This window comes from Ammospiza caudacuta, chromosome 3 (assembly GCF_027887145.1).
Source record: "Ammospiza caudacuta isolate bAmmCau1 chromosome 3, bAmmCau1.pri, whole genome shotgun sequence".
NCBI classification, from domain to species: domain Eukaryota; kingdom Metazoa; phylum Chordata; class Aves; order Passeriformes; family Passerellidae; genus Ammospiza; species Ammospiza caudacuta.
This window is the reverse complement of record NC_080595.1, coordinates 63,168,134-63,186,091: the sequence shown is the minus strand read 5'-3', so window position 1 is coordinate 63,186,091 and position 17,958 is coordinate 63,168,134. Positions and strand designations below refer to the sequence as shown.

At 39.7% G+C, this 17,958-nt stretch overlaps 2 protein-coding genes across 12 annotated transcripts in view; one reads left to right on the top strand and one right to left on the bottom strand.

Annotated features, from left to right (window-relative positions):
* Window positions 1–6,779: 6,779 nt before the first annotated feature.
* On the top strand, window positions 6,780–11,193 carry SMLR1 (small leucine rich protein 1). The gene is made up of 2 exons (XM_058802714.1): window positions 6,780–6,988; window positions 10,393–11,193. The coding sequence occupies exons 1-2, from the start codon at window positions 6,856–6,858 to the stop codon at window positions 10,545–10,547; spliced, it is 288 nt and encodes a 95-aa protein (XP_058658697.1). The 5' UTR covers window positions 6,780–6,855; the 3' UTR covers window positions 10,548–11,193.
* Window positions 11,194–15,059: 3,866 nt separating this feature from the next.
* EPB41L2 (erythrocyte membrane protein band 4.1 like 2) overlaps window positions 15,060–17,958 on the bottom strand; it is a 106,964-nt gene continuing 104,065 nt past the window's right edge. For 5 of the 11 annotated variants that reach the window (XM_058802050.1, XM_058802046.1, XM_058802051.1 and 2 more), the window contains one exon: window positions 15,066–16,244. The gene's annotated coding sequence lies outside the window, so the exon portion shown is untranslated. Of the gene's footprint in view, window positions 16,245–17,958 lie in introns of all 11 variants that reach the window. The other 6 variants (XM_058802049.1, XM_058802044.1, XM_058802042.1 and 3 more) reach the window with 4 other exon arrangements.

The window sequence follows — 17,958 nt, the reverse complement described above, 5'->3', positions numbered from 1 at the left end:
GTGACAGAGGAGGCAGCTTTGCACACACACTCACTGCCTCAGTGCTGCTGACGAGCTCGCTGCTCTGCTCATTTCACTATCAGGTATTTTCACCCAGGTTACATCAGGCCTGAGCCCAGTAAGTTTTTGATTGCCCCTATCCAACCAGCAGCTCGGATCCTTCCATGGAGGAACCCTTTTTCTCCAGAGAAGGAGCCTGTACCACAGGAGGCAGCTCCAGATCAGTTTCCTATGAGGGAATCTCGCAGGGAAAACCCACATAAAATGTCTGCCAAACCTGTAATGAGCAACTTGGAACAACTTGGCTTAGTGGCACAGACACTTTCAGCGTGGATCTCTATCTACTCTATGAAACTTGGGCTGTTTCTTATGTATGTCGAATAAGGTTACACAGAGATAAGGCAAATTCCTGCAAAGTAGCTGAAGTGCTGTGGCTCAAGTGACTAAGGGCACACAAGTTGGCACAAACAAGCCTACATGCCCTAGAAATCACTCTGATCTGGAAGACACCACTTTTATACTTTGCAGAGCCGTGCTTCAAATTCAGTACAGCTACACATCTGTGCATGTTTTAGTCACCAAATAAAATGCTTCTGCATTAGGCCCACCCCACAGCTTGCTCACAGGGTTCAAAACCCATCTGTGGTGCTGAGCAGCATCCCTCACTATCCACACCGCAGCTGCCCCAGCCCCGTGCTGGATTGTGCAACCATAGAATATCCTGAGCTCCTAGCCCTGCACAAGACAACCCCAAAAATCAGCTGGGGCTGAGGTCAGGTTGCCCAAGAAGCAGAATCTGGAGCATTTCTAGTTCAGTCTCTTGAGCTGGCTGGGCACAGCTGTAAATCTTGCCACTGTAGTGTCCAATCCATCATCTTTTCCTATGGGGAAGTGGGAAAAGAAACAATGCATTACTCCACGGCTACATGGTGACTTAAAACTCCCTGAGGTATGGTAGGGTAGCAACACTAGGGCAGCAGACATGTTGTAAAGTAATATCACGAGGTATTAGGTAACCAAGAGGCAACAAATGGCATAATTCAATTGAAACATAACAAACAGCACATCACATTGGAAATCAAACCAGCTAAAAAAAAGTCAGCTCAGATTTTACAATTGCTGTGATCACTTCTCTAGACCTTTACATAGTAGTTTCAGGATCAGTTACGCATCAGGACACCAAATGAAAATTGAGCCTCTTCTAGTTTCTAGAAGCACATCTTTGTGCTTTGTTGGTTGTTGTGTGAAAAGCAAGCTGGCACTGAGCAAACAGTGATACATCAAATTGCCATCACAGCTGGGGCCATGGGATATGGGTGAGACAAAGTCAGCCCTGTGTTACCACTGTACAACCATTCCCAGGTCAACCTGGCTCTGCTTTTCCAGTATATCAGAGCAGCAACATTTTTCATCACTCACTCACTCACTCACTCACTCACTCACTCACTCACTCACTCACTCACTCATCTACACTGCCTAAAGGTTACATTGATTTTATCTTTACTAATCAGGGAGAAAAGTACACTGACAGGCAGCCATGAGCTGTCTGAGAGATGAGACAGAAAGAGATTCAGTTTGTTTTGCAGTGTTTAATTAAAAAGAAAAAGATACCCCTCAATTAAATACACTGCTTGAAGTCTCACGCAGAGAGCATTCATCATTTGGCTCCTAAAGATCCATGGTCTTCCAACAGAAAGGGATTCAGCTGTCAGGAGGGATGCTGCAGGACTAGGCTATGCCAGGTACAGCTGAAATCCAGAGTCATTGGGAACCAGGCTCATTAGATACAGGTGAACAGTGGGCAGCTCGAACAAGAAACCGTACACACACACAAACACTCTCTAAAGTGGGTAATAGAAATCAACCCATTTCCAAAATTTTTAGCAAAATTGTTCAATGGAGAGAGTAAATATTTATTAACTTACAATATGTGACGCACTTTAAAATTTGTATTTAACAGAAATACAAATAATAATTCCAAAATAAAAACTTACTGTCTCTCTGTTGAGCCATATTTCAAGTCAAGGACAAGCATGACAAGCCATGAATATAAAACATGGACTCTATGGAAAATGCTGTGGTCAGAGGATTGGGAACAATGAAATTTTTTATTCTTTCAAAATTGTGCAGGAAGCAAGAGAGATGTTGACAGCAGCTCATATCAGGGTGGTTTAAGCAATAATGTATAGAATATGTTACTTTCAATGAATATTTTGGTTTGTGCTCAAAGAAAAGACTCATCCATTTGTACCACTGCCAGATGTTTGGGCACAGGTAGATTACTATTCACCTGTACAGGTGATTAACTACAAAGCTGAAATTTAAATAACCTGTACTGAACTTTGAAAATCAAGAAGCCTGAAAGAGCCCTGGAAGCTGGCCAAGAAGGTTTTGGCATTTTTTCCACTTCAGCTAATTTTCCATAAATCTTAATCATAATATTGAGAAGCCTAGAAACCCATTATTTTTGTGCCAACACTCAAATGATCTGGCCTAGTTATAGGTAAAAAAAACTAAATGCAACCCATGAAGAATGCAAAGATTGTTCAAAGAGATAGAAAATCAGAATATAAATACGCTACTTAGCATAGTTTATGCAAAATAGATGGTACTTTGTTAATGAGATTACAAGTCTCTTTGATAAAGTCAACCACAGCTTCAATACACCTAGAAGTCCTAAGGCGCTTGAATCAATAGCACAAGAAGTGCTCATTAAAAAGTAATCACTTTTCTATATGAATAGAGCACACAAGTAATGAATTAGGAATTGCTGTAGGGATCTTAAAAGTCATATCCACAGGGTAGCTACTGCAGTGCTCCTGGTGAGGCAGTGGTTACACATCTGGCAGCAAAGCCGTCTCCAAACTCAACCAGAAAATGGATCCAATTTCACAATAATCTCATTAACACCTTCCCTCAAAGCCCAGAAACAGCTTATGCAGCTTTTCTGCTGCATGAATAACTTGAAGCAGTTCACACCATTCAGACACAAATACTTGTATTAGAAAAGCAACAAAGTAGAAAATCAGCAAAGTAAGAGAGGGGAAAAAACCCCTCAGGTAGAAATTTGTATAGAATCAGCACTTCTAAAAAGTGCAGATCATCAAAGGCTTGATGCTGAGCAGTAAGAAGTGACAAGCAGTGAGGCTGTGTGATCTGGATCCTTTGTTGGGTTTATCATGACACAAGCCATTAAAACATTTCCAAACAAAAATTTTCCATCAAGAAACAAGCTTAAAAGGTCATCTCTAAAACTTGCCATGCCCTGGGCAACAACAACCCTGAAGAGGACTGAGACAGCAAGCAGGTGTGTAATTCAAGTGCCTCCAAACGCTCTACCAATCAGGGCCTCACAAGCCCACCCAATGAGTGAAAAACTGATTAGCAAGTGGGAATAGAGACATGAATATACCTCTAGGAGTGTCTCGGGTGACACTGTTATGGGATTGCAATTGTCAGGATGCCCACATTTCAAAAGATACCTTTAAAAATTAGACAAAGCACACAAAACCTGCAAGGAAGTGTCAAGGATGGGCAAAACCCCCATATTTCTGGAGGAATTAAGAGACCAGAACGGTACCTTAACACAAAGATACTGAGACATGGCACTTCCAGGCATAAGTACTTTCACAGGGGAAAAATAACAGATCTCCCAAACCTCCCTGATGCCCTGAGGAAGGTGCATGCAGAACAAGTGGCTGAAAGCAGAATCACATCAAGCTCTAAACCAGACAAGAAGTGGGTGTTTTTACATCATGAACAAGGCATGGAAAGGGACAGATGATTCTCTGTCTCCTGATGTTTTCAAACAAAGGCCAAGTGCTTTTTGGGAAAACAAGCCTCAATCAATTTATTGGATTCTGTAAAGGACATGGAAGGAAATGAAATTGCCTGTAACAATAAGGATATCAAACTACCCGATCTAATAACCTTTATTGAATTTATGTTGGAAAGGAGACAGACAGTTTTGATGTTCTAGCAGAACACCCAGGATAAAGATAGGTCTAAATGCTCATTTAGCATTTAAATTTAATAACCTTAATATACATTTCAGGAAACCTTGTGCCTTGATAGCCCCAGGAACTAAAGCCCTTTTTCATCCAAAATGTGTTTTCTGAGCAGTGTAAACTTACTAATTTACCAATAGCCTTATCCAGCTTACCAACACTCATCCTGGGCTAGGGACACTTCTGGGAATATCCAGTCGTCTGGGGCCAGTTCCAACCCTGGCTCAGGGAGGAATAAGAGTTCTGACCCGCTGGTGTGTGCTGGAAGGCTCTGTCCTTACTGAGCCAGGACCGAACTCCTGCTTCCTCTTTCCACCATAATAACAGAAACATTGATTGACAAAAAGTTTCAATTTTACAGCAAATTTTTCAGAGTCTTCTCTAAGAAAGAGCAACCTCAGCTCTGTCAGATCATCTGCTGCGCACGTTGGCAATTTGCCCGTACAAAACTTGAGCACCTTGGCTTCTGCCACGGCTCTTGAGCACCTGCAATAACCAGGTTTTATTTATTGTAGTTCAGTCTTCACAGGCACATCTTCCTCTTTCCCCTTAGCACCAATAGGTACTTCTTTGCCTTTTTATATTCCCTACTAAAGCCATCTAGAAATTTTAGAGAATATTTTCCTTTGGAAACTGTGATTGAAACAAAATATTCAACAAGAATGTGTGTGAAAACGTGTCCTTAATACATGCACACACACACAGAGATCAGCAGTATAAGTAATTCCTTCCAACAAGGTAGGTGTGATGTTCATAATTTCTGGTATTAGTTGGCAAGTTTGGAAAATAGAAAGTCATTTGAAGTTTGAATTGATTCATTCATGTTCACATTTCTTGCAAATAATCAAAATGACGCAGCTGAAATAGGAATTTTATTGGCTGTAAAATTAATGTTCCTGAAATTCCTTCTCACAGGAAATTAGGTTTCTGATTCAAGCCAAAATGAAAACTTTGAAATGGCTGAAATCCCTGTTAACCATAAAGCAAACTTTGGGCAGGCCCACCCTGCAGCACCTTAGGGGTAACAAGCGATCAGTTCTGTTTTCCATTGGGTGAACAGTCAGTGACAAGTTCACAAAGCCTGTGAATCCACCTATTTCCCAAACACACCCAAGCCCCACAGATCAGCCAGGAAACCATATGTTCCTTGTCAGTAATCCACGCCTGGCCCATATTTCCCAGTTTTCCTCTGGCTGTGGCAGACGACACGCAAGGCATTGCTGCTGCAAACAACCCTGCCTGCCCAGCAGCAGAGCTCCCCTTGGCTTCACACAAACCATCCCAGCCAGCCCAGGTGGGAATTGAACTGCCTTCATGGCAAAAATGTGTTTGACCTCATTTCCACTGCATTTATCCTGCTTCAATATGGAAATTTGCATTACATGTCGGCCACTCTGAGCAGCCACGAGCCAAGTTTTGCTCCTCACTGCTGAGATCAGAGCTGGCAGCAGCCATTTCACAAGGAGGTTGTACAAATGTGGAGAGTGGAGAATTTTCTTATTCTTCCTCAGCAAAAATTAACCACTTTGAATCCATCAGGTGCCTGAAACCACCTGGTTTGAGGCAGGTGTGACAAGCAAGTCAAGCTACTTATTTCACCCCACCTGACTCACATTTGACAGAAAGAAATTGTATCACAGGCACACAGAGTAACCCAATTTTAAAAATTCAAGTATTTTGCCCTTGTATGCAAGTATTTAGTGCCCATAAATGTCATTATGGTCCATACCAGGCATATCAAAGAGAAGTATCCCTGGGCTCATTTTGTAATATCACAGCGCTCAGAATTCAGTCACAGACTTCACTCTCAAAGACCAAGCTTTCTAACTACTCTTCATATTTTTATATAATAAAAACACAGTTAGGAAGGAATTTAAAAAAATGTGCCAGAAGAGTGTTCATCAAATACTGCAACTGTTTTGCAAACCTGAACAACAACAATCACAATCGTCTAAAAAAAAGGGAATTAACTTTTCATGCACAAAGGAAAAAAGTCTAAGGAATTTATTGATCACAGCTGACAGGTATCTATTCAAGAAAGGAATTATCTGGCAACAGATGGGCCTATAACAATATTAATATCTTCACCATCTAGCTTTTAAACCATGCTTTTCTTCAGTAGTTCATAAAGCACTTTACGAATGAGGTCAAACATCTTGTAGAAAAAGGCACAATAAGATACAACAAAGCTGAAGCTGAACAAGGATAAGCAAGAAACAAGATGCTCTCCATTTGCTTGAATTCTCTGGCACATCTCTGCCCCCAAAATCATACATTTTCAACTTCACATACATTTTCAACTTCACTTCCACAGCTGCTCTTCGGAAAGAATGCTGTTGGCACCACATCACCACAGCTTCTTGCCTCAGTGGTTTGGTCCGAAAACTCTTCAGAGCTGAGACCACATGTGCCTGTGTGGAATGTACAACAGGGTCCTCACCCTGAGTGAGAATTTGAGATCTACTGTAAAATTAATAATATATCTAGGAAGAAGGTGCTTATTATTCAGAATGGCCTGTACAGTGTTAGCAGATGACAGAACCCACACTGCTCCAAAGGCAGGAGCAGCCCCACATATTGAGCCCTGCCCAGCCCAACATCCAAAGGTTTCAAAGCCCTGCATTACTTCAGCACACACTTTGAAACTTTGTTGTTGAGTAACTTTGTGAGTGAACTCCAGTACTTGTGGGATCACAGACCTAGACAAACAAACCAAAGTCCAAAAAGAGATAGTGGCCTGAGCAAAGGGCAGAATGTCCATCAGGGGAAAAAGGAAGAAAGCAGAATAAATAAGGTCTAGACTTGGAGACCTTAAGGATCTGGCTTGGCACGGTTTCCAGAGAGGAAAATGAGTGTGGGTTACATACTGTCAGTGTTTGTGAGGGAGCTGCCTGGTCCTGTTCTCTTTGCTGGGATCTTTATGCCCGTGACTTTGCTCCTGCTGCTGCTAATTGTCTACTTCAGGATCAAACTAAGAGAAGGTGAGTCAGGACTTGGGGACAAAGACTGGGAGGGAGACAAACCTTCTCATTCAACAGGCAACTTAGGCTTGTACCATTAACTAAACTGAAGATGACTATGATCAGAAACAATTTTATAAAGTTGTACTGTATTTTAGACCATTTCATGTTTGAAAAACACAAAGTATTTATTTACAACTTGAATTGACCCTCATTTAAAATGCCAGTTTTATATACTATACTATAGGATATTTTACTGTTTTACACTATAGAAGGGGCAACCAGAACAACAAAAAAGGCAGTTAAAGTACAGATCATTTTCTTCTGTGCTTACACTGTGCAAGTCTTCAGTGAGACAGGTAGCAGCAGTTACACCCTATAAGTAATTGGGCTTTCAGTATGTGTCTGTGTTCTTTCAAAAGTATGTATTTGCTCTTACTTTGTACCTAAGAGGACATTTGCCATGTTGCCTTTTCTATTTTTAAATGAGCTTAAACTCACTTCAAAAATCCATTTTCTGAGTAAAACAAAACCAAGCCCCGATCCCCATGCAAATGTGCAGTGATTGTAACACATCTGTGTACTGAGAATTAAGGCCGCTCACTGGGCCCAAGTGTAGGGAGTTTCTTTTAGACAGGAGCATCCTGCACCTCAGACCATCCAGTCTCGATGGGATGATCTTCATGCCCTCCAGATTCGGGTCCCAGCTGCAGCAGCAGATCCACACATGCTCTTGGTTTAGGGTTCCAGCTGCCAAAGCCAGCCTTGGGGCACATTCAAACCCAAGGCTTCAACCATTCTTTCCTGCAGCTCTTTGAAAGCACTCTTGCTGACACTGGCCTAATCTTGTTCCTCAGATTCTCTGTCTGTTGATTGTTTTATCCATACGGAGTGTCAGGAGAGCTAAGAGGACAGCCCAGATTTTCTCTGTAAACTGCAGATGCTTCTTGATGCAGCTTGGTGAGAACCCTGCCGGGGACAATGTTTCACAATGCTTCTCCCACTGCAGGCTTCAGCTCTGGCAGAGCAGGCTGGGGCAGACAGGCCAGTCCTGTCCACAGGCTCTGCAGATCTCCTGAGGCCTCTCACCGGGCTGGCCTGGCGTGCACCAGCCCAGCAGGAGAAGGATTTACCCACCAGTGCAAGGCCAGGACAGAAATCGCACTTAGAAATCTCACAAGACAAACACTGTTATTTGTGCACTCAGATTTTACTCTATCATGAAAATTTGGCCCCTTAATATAAGAAAGGTCATGTACAGCCAGAAATGTAAAAATAAACAAACTTCCTGTTTTGTGCAAGTCTCCAGGCAGGCTTTAACAGAGGAAAGGTGTTTGCATACGAGCACAGACCTCAAGCTACCTTCAGGCTGCTAAAACTTGAACATTTCCTGCTAAAACTTGAACATTTCCTGTTCAAGATGTGCTTTCAGATGCTGAATTAATCTGCAAGGGAAGCCTGCTCTACATGCCTAACCCAGCCCTGCCTTGGGTTATAGATTATTCTTAGAGCAAGGTGCTGGTGGTTTTTCACACGCTAATAAAACAACAACAATAAACAGTGCAATGCCAAAACATTGTGCAATTCAGTATCTGTGAGGAAACAGAAAGGCTAAGTAACAGGAGATTAGTTTTCTTACTTGAAAGTGGTTGAAATGAAAGGTAGTGACATTATTACATTTGACTTCAGATAAAAGCAGATAAAATATTTTCCCTTCCAGTAAATTATATGAGCTCTGTGCTCATATAAAGTCAGACATTAGTTATTATGAAATAATGTTGAGCGGCTACTGAACTCCCTGTTACCTGGTGATGCTCTCACTTTTCTATTCCAGCTAGGATGAAGCAAGCCAGGAAAAGCAGGTGGGCTACTGATCCCATCACTTCAGGTATTTTGCTGGGGCTCAGACAATACTTTCATTAAGCCAGATGAACCCATCTGAAAAAAACCCACAGACATTTGCATTCGTGATGCATGATCAACTGCTGAAACAGACTGTCCTGCCTTTTTTCACAGCACTCATATCCTCCTTAGATACACTTTCTGTAGATTATTTACAGGTCTGTAAATAATCTACAGCACCAGATGTTAAATTCTGCTTCTCTTACAGCACAGAAAATTTAGCCTTGGATTTGTAATGAGTTTAAGCAAGCAATGGTTTTGTAAATTTTCTGAGATTAGTAATCAAGGGTGTAAGAGAGAGGTGAATGAGGTAGTTGGCAGAGTAATTTGCCAAAGGAATATTGCTGCTGTGCTTCTCTCTTTCAAAACCAAGAAGGATGCTTGAAGGGAATCATCAGGCTTTTCAATGCCTCAGGAAAGGAGACACTTTAGTTTGCAGATCACAGGTGTTCTGGCTGGGATTCTCAAAAGGATGTGAGATGAATTCCTGTCTGTGTAATACTTCAGGCATTGCATTCCCAGCTCTGTCTCCAAGATCTTCTTTTTCTTGAGCTGTCAGAACCAACCTACTGTTTTGGCCTCCAGCCAACTTACACAAAACATCCTGAGCAGCTCTCCCTGTACAAGCAAGTGGAGCCAGCTTTAGCTTAAGACCATCAGGTGAGAGAAATAGATAAGCCTGAGAACAGACTCCTTCAAATGCTATCTATCCTACAAAACAACAGAAATTCTGCAGGTTTCAGCTGTCCATTTTCCTAGATCTCTTCTATTGAAAAAAAAAATAAAAAGAAAAAAAAGAAAAAAGGAGAGAAATTTTTATTACTAAAATCAAGGCTGCCTTGCTTCATTGTTAAATAAGCATTTAATTTTTCTCTGTGCAGCGAGAGAGAAGCTCTGCATAAATATATCAGTATATAAATACCTTATAAATAAAACCAAATCATCTAACAAAAACAGCACACATTTCTTCTGCAAAATTAGCAATGACAAGTATTTTACAGGGTTTTATTTTTTTTTTTGTTTCTCCATCCTTCTTCAAATAATCTCCAAACCTCCAACAGCACGGTCATGTTCTGAAGATGTCCAGTTATGTGGGCAGCAAGCATTTTTCTGCTCTGTCTGTACCACAGGCAGCATCAGGAGCATCAGGCCAGATCAAGGTTCTCACAGCACAGTTGTGTAAAGGAGAACATGAATTCCTAGTGTAAACTAACTATGCTCTTTGCTGTTGTTTAAGGGTTTTATTCTGATTGAAAGCTGTGGAGGCAAATGAAAACAGAGCATTTCTGCTGATGTCAATAGTTCCTGCTAGTGCTTCACTGGGCATAGTAACAGCCCCAGACACACTCAGAAGATTTTCCTCTAGGATCATGGACCAACTAATAACTGTACAATTTAGACACCTTCACCTTAGCAAGATTAGTTCTTATTAATATAGGCCAGCTTTTTTTCTTTATAAAAACTCATCATAAGAAATCAGCATATTCTTATGGAATTTTTGTGTTGTTTGGATTATTTTTCAGTTGAGGAGGAAATTGCCATGGCACAAGATTCTAGGAATGACTTCATGAATCACCATGGCCAGTGGAAGAAACCCAGGAGATCCAGAGAAAAAGAGAACAGATACAAGAACTCAAGGACATTTAAGGGAGCTTCACGTCTCAGGAAGCAAGCTTAAACCCAGTACTCAGCCCTGCAGGCTTAACAATAACCAGCTGTAAATAAATACCACACATGAAAACAAAACTGGAGAGGAGAAGCCAGTGCTGTGCCACCCTAATGAAACAGCTGCTGCCATCCAGAGTTCTTGCAAGCGGCTCTTTGAGCAGCCCAGCAGAGACCAGAGGCCTCCTGCAATGAACTGCCTTGGTTCCCTTGTGTGACCCAGGATTTGGGGGCAGGGACAGACCCCTGCTCACCAGCCCCTCCCTGGCCTACCAAGGAGAAAGGACATAACGAGCTCCTGAGAGAGCTGAGCTGGCACATCCAAGGCAGGCAGCCTTATGAAATCGAGATGCATAAGTAACAAGCTGATATCAAGCACCGACATCTGGGAAATTGAAAAGGGTTTTGAAGGGGAAGTGACATTTATTAGCTTGTACGCTTCAGGAAAGACTGTGGGTTTTGTAAAGTGTTCTTTCCACAGAATTTGGAAGCAAAATGTAACAGTAGCGGGAAACAAAAGGATTTCTCTCTGCTGATCAAAAATGCTGAATTTTGAAACCATGGAAAGATTTAGTTAGTATTCTGTAAAACAGCTATTACTCTCCTTTAAGGACAAATCAAATGGATGACTTTTGCAAATAAACTGCAGAAGCATGGAATTATGTTTTTTGTGTGTAAATTCACATGCATTTTTAAAAAAAAATTCTTCCTTCCTGCTGCCCTGTAGCTGTAGATGCACAGTTTTAAGGGCATCTCAGATTGCCTGTGGCTGATGGCCCACAACAAAGCAACTCAAACAGTTTGCAAGTACTACTGGCTGTTAGCTTCTCTGATTCTGACTCCCAAGTTTAAACCCAAACTGGCAAGGAATGAGAAGTGACTGTCATTACTGTCCTCAGTGTTTACTGTCTCTGTCTTCTAATGATTGCTGTCTGCAATTACCTTTCAAAAAAGCTATTTATCATTACTCATCCTGTGAGAGTGGATAATGCCTTTTCTGAGATTATGTGTGGTTTGCACAGTTTCAGTTCTCATAGACTTTTAAGAACTTCTTGGAATAATTTTACAGAAATACTTAATAGGACCATGACCACAGGTTTAAAAAAACACTGTAATTTATCAGTCTGTGGGGAAAAAAGGAATTTAAACAGCAAGCACCCTTACACACTCTCCCCCATTTTAATACTACCCAAATTAAAAAAGATAATTCATCACACTGGTTTATATCTGTGCAAATAACACAGCACACATTGCACAGGTGAAGAGGCAATTATTTAGAAATGGAAACAATCTTTTGCAAGGAAGTTGAGACAGCTGCTGCAAAGAATTTACTTTCTACATTTAAGAAGAACACTGCCTTCTTAAAGCAGTGATCTGGGATATTGATCAGATGCTAAAGGAATTCTAACAGACAGAATCCCAAACACTCCCTCTCTCACTGCCCAAGAAAAGATTGGCCAGGACCACGTGTAAAAAATACAGAATAAAAATTGATTTTGTTAATTCCACAGTGTGCCTGAGAATGGGGAGATTTGAAATGTCAAGAAGAGGTAACACTCTTGAACAGCACTTCATTGTAAAATAGTGGTATGGATACCAAAGACAATACTGTACATAGACTCTGTGCCTTTGACAGAACTGCTTATTGAGCTGTAACTGCTAACATGTAGGAGGATCTGACATTCACGACTTAGCAACATGCACTGAAAATTCTCAGGCCTTGTTGTTTTCAGTTCCCTTACTGAAAAGTGTCAAGAAATATGTTTTCATGCTACCAGCATAAAACACACCATACAACTCCTTCAAAAAGGGAAAATACATATTTAAGTAACACCGCAGAACAACATCTTTGTCTAGATAAACTGTACAAGCATTCTCTAAACATATATGGAGAGTAATTGCAAGGAAATAACTTATCTTCAATTACTGCTGTCACTGAAGAGTCCTCTCTCTTCCTGTCTCTAGCAATAATGTGAAGTTAGACTCTACTCCACCTACAACCAGTAAGCATGTTTAAAACCTTCCTGCCTGTGACTGCTCCCCTTTCACTTCCCAGAACAGAATTTCAGGTGTCAACATTTAAGCTGGAAAGTACAGATAAAGTACAAAGAATAAAGATAAAGTACAAAAGTAAAGATAAAAAGTACAAAAATAAAGATAAAGTACAAAGAATGAGAAAGCACTTTTGGCTGGGGAATGACTGAAGAAAGTGATTGATAGGTGTCTGTTCCAAAGTCTGCAGTGATGCTGCCCAAGGATGCTAGAGCAGGGGCAGGTTAAAAAGACACAAAAAGTGCTTTTGGTTCTTTTTTTCCTCAAGACACACAGAAGGGTTAAAATGCTTGCCAGAGGAAATTTTTTAAAAGCAATTAGCTAAAAATCCAGAGGCAGAGAAATACTGATAAAGACTGATACATCAGCAAGTATTCGAAAATCGCTCGAGGCTGGAAGAATATTTGGGAAAGAGCTACTTTCTAATATAGCAATCATAGTTACACACACCCCAAGGCAAATACCAGTAGCCTCAGAGATCTGGGAGAGCTAGTCACTTAGCCTGGCCCAGCAGAGACATTCCTATAGACTTACCTTCAAAAACTCTGGTAGGATTTGCCTCAAACCAAACAGAATATTTTAACACTACAGGAATTATCACAGTATTTCCAATGCTTTTAATTTGTATTAATATTACTGCTCTATATTTTTTCAAGTGAGGTATGAAAGCCCCAAACAACTGAGCAGCCTGAAAATCAAAAGTTTCAAATTTTCCACAGGTGTAGTCAATATTTTATTCCATCTGTTTGATGTCTTCTGTGGCCCAATTAAAAGTTGCTATTCAGCTGGACTGTCAAACAGAAGAATACTTCAAGAAACACTTCGTACTATAGTTCCTTATTGCTTTGAGCAATAAACCTTTTGTTTAAAGTTTTTCACTGGAGTTGCATACCTGCCATTTACAAAAGCTTTATCTGAGAAATAATCTGTAGAATGAGTCCAACATTTATTATGAACCCTGAGGTTATCATTTTTAAAAATGAAGATGTATTAAGTCTTTTTTGTAAGACCCACATGACTCACTTTTCAAATTATTTAAGCAGAATTAATTGCTGTAATTGTATTTGAAATTGCTCATGTATTATAAAGCTGGTTTGTGAAGTGCCTTGAGAACAATTTCTTTTTTTGCATGCTGTAGTTTTTGCTGTAGATATGTTATATGTAAAAAGGTAACCATGAGACTTGAGAATTGCACAATATTCCAGATAATTTGAATTATTACATAAAACCTGAATCTGTAAACCTTGACTATTTTTATGACTGATCACACTTAGGGCTTAGGTTTTCCTGTATGACAATGGCTGTTTAATTAGTACATATTTAATCAATGCAAGTGATAGCTATGCACAAGCTATGCTGACCTGAAAATACTATTAATTTTTCACTGACAAAAGGTTCATTTAGTATTTGAAGAAAGACATATCTCAGTGAAAACAATATTGTTTCAAGAATATTATATTTGCAGCTTTAAGGATTAAATACAAGTGCAATTAAACCAATATTGATCTAACTAATCAGACCAATCCAAAATCAATGAATTCAAGCAACGTGCTGTCCACCCACCAAATGAGATCTGCAACTAATACTACACCATATCAAAAATACCTTAAAGATTTTTATATAGCTTTTTCTTAAACTTTTGTAGGAAAAATCCACTGAGACATCCTTCTAAATGCATGTGTATCCATTTTGACCTACATTTACATATCCCAAACTTGCCACTTCTTTGACAACCTCCCTACTCACGCAGCATTGTGTCTGTGTTACCAAGCTGGATGGGGCTCTCTTCCCCTTTTTGAAAAGCAGAATATCTCTGGTTTTGAAGGAAAGCAGGCAAGACTGCTACCTGCTAATTCCCCAGGTAATGTGGATGCAGTTGAGAATGACTATACATGAACAGAAATTACCATCTCTGTTACTGTTGTCATACGTTACCCAAACGACGCAGAGCCAAAGCCAACGAGAACTTCTGTCACACAAGCGTGCTGACAGATGGCAGCTGTCTAAACTGAGAATAGCACCAAAAATACACTGCTCAGGAGTGAAGGAGAATGTAGTCAGAAGTTTTATGATTTGTTTTGTTATCTGAAAACCACAGTAGATCCTATCCCAATAAACTCAGTAGAACCACTTGTGGACTGGGGGGCATTTCAACTTCCAGTGTGATGTTCAAATCTCCTCTGTTAAGGCAGCTGAAGATTCTTCTTTTAACTACAGAAATCAGGAGTTTATTGGAAAATGTTTAAAAAACACTGGTACTTAAGAACCAGGCAATTGTGCCACCCTTCTGGCAGCCCTGCAGACCACTTGCACTAATCCCTGTTTTTAAGGCTCTGTAACCTCTAAAATTGCAGTTCTCAGAAGTAATCTGCTCACTTCAAATATCCTCCAAGCTTATGTCTGAGCACCAAAAGCCATACAGAGAATAAACAACTTTATTTTATAACAGAATTACAGAAAGCAAAATATCACTTAATACAACTTTAAGCTACTATAAATCTAATTTGGCATTTTAACTATACACAGAGTCAACAGCAAAAAAAAAACAAACAAACAAACAACCCCCCAGCAAGAACAAATTAAAAATAAACCCAATATAATTAACAGGTTTTTGCCATGGCAGTCTCAACTGATGGTACTCTCGTACTACTTCATGAGTGGAGTTCATCTTACATCTTTTATTCCGTAGCCTAAAAACCTGCATTAACCATTAGAGGAAAGCATGTGAAACATAAACCTTCTCTGTAACAGAAATGTCAGTTCTAACATGGAGACACAGTGAGGTTTAATAGCAAGCGAGCATTCTACACATGTATCCAAACAATGGAAGTACTGAAATTGGGACACGGTAAGAAAAAAAAAGCACTACGGTTTTAAGCTGCCTAGATCATCTCTTGTTGGAAAAAGAGAAAGATATTTTGTTCTTCCTTCTTTCCTTATCTGGAATGCTGCAGACAGCAAAAAGTCTGCAAAAAGTTGAGCATTGGCACCAAAGTGCAAAAAGAACACAGTGCTCAGTCAGAAGAAATCTGTCTGCAACTCCTTCTCCTCTACAGACTGCCACACCATCTCTGCTCCACAGAGAGGAGAACCTTGGAAAAGAAAGAGTTACAGAGATACCAGTATAAAATTTATCCAAAGAAATATATTTTTTCAAATTTTAGCAAATGTTTTATTTTTATAAAAAACTTCATTATGTGATATCATATATTTACCTGAATAATCTGAAAAAAATTCTGTAAATTACTCCAGTAAGAGATTTCACTTGAAATATCTGAAAAAACTATATCTAAATTAGTAAAGATCCTCCTTCCTGCACAATTATCACCTACTCCAGTGAACAATGATTTCCAGACTTCTTTTGTTCACTTTCATATAATTAAGAATCAGTTTCAAAAATACAAGTATTTGTGCAAAAGAAGATCATATCCTCTAGAACTTCATTTAAAAAAACCAAAACTCTAAGATTGTTAAGAAGTGGTTATAAAAATAAACAAGAAAGACTGTAAGGGAATATAGACCAAAGATGTTAAAAGGAGTTTGGTATTGGCATTTAAGTCGTGAACATCTGGTCATTGTTGCTAGGCCTGGTGGATTCAGTGGAGTCATGATGACTTGGAATGACTACAGTTCTTCATGGTCAGTGACATTTATATTTCTGGAAGAAAAAATGATATGGAAGGTTACATAAGCAGTTCTAACAGATAGTATGTCAGTGTCACATCAGAATCAGAAAGTAACTTTCTCAATGCAGGGTTCTTTGGTTTTTTTTACAAGAGGGAACGTTATTTAATTTTAAAAAATGTTGCATTGACCAAAATCCCCTTCAGTCATTAAGCATACAGTACTACACTTTTTCATCTTCCCAAAATTCTCATGTCATTTTAATTGCAACCCCTTGACAGTTTACTGAAAATTTTAATCCACAACCTAGAACATAAAAAAGGAAGGTACTTGTTCAATGCAGTAATTCTTCAGAATGAGAATGCAGTATATTTTACTTCTATTAGAGAAAACAAGTCTACACCAAGAATTCTGCTGTAGTCATCAGAGCTTTCGCTGCCTCAGAAACAACTATGCAAAATTCATTGCATGACTCCATTGCCTTAGCACAGGAAAGCAAAAGGCTCTTGACAGATAGTCAAGGCACTTCAGGGGACTTTCTTTTGTTTAGATGACTAAATTTTCCCCTTAAAGTTTAACTGAAAGGCATCAGTCAAACAAGTCTCCAGGTCTGACACAAAAGTAGCATGGAGAAATGTCCTCTTTTATTCTCTCACAAGCATTGAAGACCAGGAACCTGTAAAGCAATTGACAAACTCAGACAAGAACAACTGACACACTCCAGTCCTTTGCAAACAACCATTCCAAAAGGTCTATGTTTTTCAAAAATGGAAAAAAAAAGCCCTTCAGACAATGGAAGGAATTCTTTGAATGCTTTTTTCCCCCGAATAAAATTTTTACAAAGTAGTTAAATATTTGATGAAGGAACAGAATCAACTTTGCAGCTGGTCACTAATGTAGAAACGTGGTGCAAACCTGCCAAAATAATTTTCTCCTCCCATGATCCAGTCCCCTCTCAAAAGATGTAATGACTTCTATGGGATATATTGTGTTGAACACTGATTGAAGATTAAGGTAGCATGAAGAACCTGGCACATTCTACACACATGTAAGAGAAGAGGCAATCCCTGCTTGCAAGACCTTTAAATTCACACTGATTAATAATGAATGCAAAATGTGATGGTAGCACACAGACTAGTAAAACCCTGCAAATCCAAACCATCTGTTCTGCTGTCTCAGTGTATCTTTCTACCTTATATCCTGTGATGGAAGTGCTGAAAATATGCAAGGGGTGGTTTGAGTGTGCATGTTTAATGTTGCTGTGTACCAAGGGACCAGTGAAATCACCCAAAGCACAGGCATTCTCCTTACTGCAAACAGCTCTCACAAAACTGATGAGCATTTTTCCAAGCCTTCTAGAACATTTATGTGATGTGGGGACTCATCAACCCCCCCTATCTCACAGTTCAGTACAGTTCCCTGTCCTCCCCTGTGCTTTTAAACCCAAACTGGTGCATATATGTTATACCCATTTTCAGTGTCACTAAGCAACAAAGGCATGAAACAAACCCAACTGAATGCTGAAATAAAGGTACAATGAAAAAACAGACATTTGTGCAGTATTTCTTATTTTTGGTGCTTTTCCCCAGCTCTCCCTCACAAGCAACCCCACCTTCAGTGTTATTTTTCGTTTCTAGCATTATCTAATGTGAAAACAATTTTTAAAAGTATTAATGCTACCACATGAATATCCAGGTGTGTGCTCATCTAGCACTTCAGAACGTGACCCATGTTTTCTCCTGGTTTGT

Coding starts and splice junctions, on each gene's coding strand:
- SMLR1 (XM_058802714.1), top strand. CDS start 6,856: ATGAGTGTGGGTTACATACTGTCAGTGTTTGTGAGGGAGCTGCCTGGT. Junction 6,989..10,392: donor CAGGATCAAACTAAGAGAAG/GTGAGTCAGGAC, acceptor ATTATTTTTCAG/TTGAGGAGGAAATTGCCATG.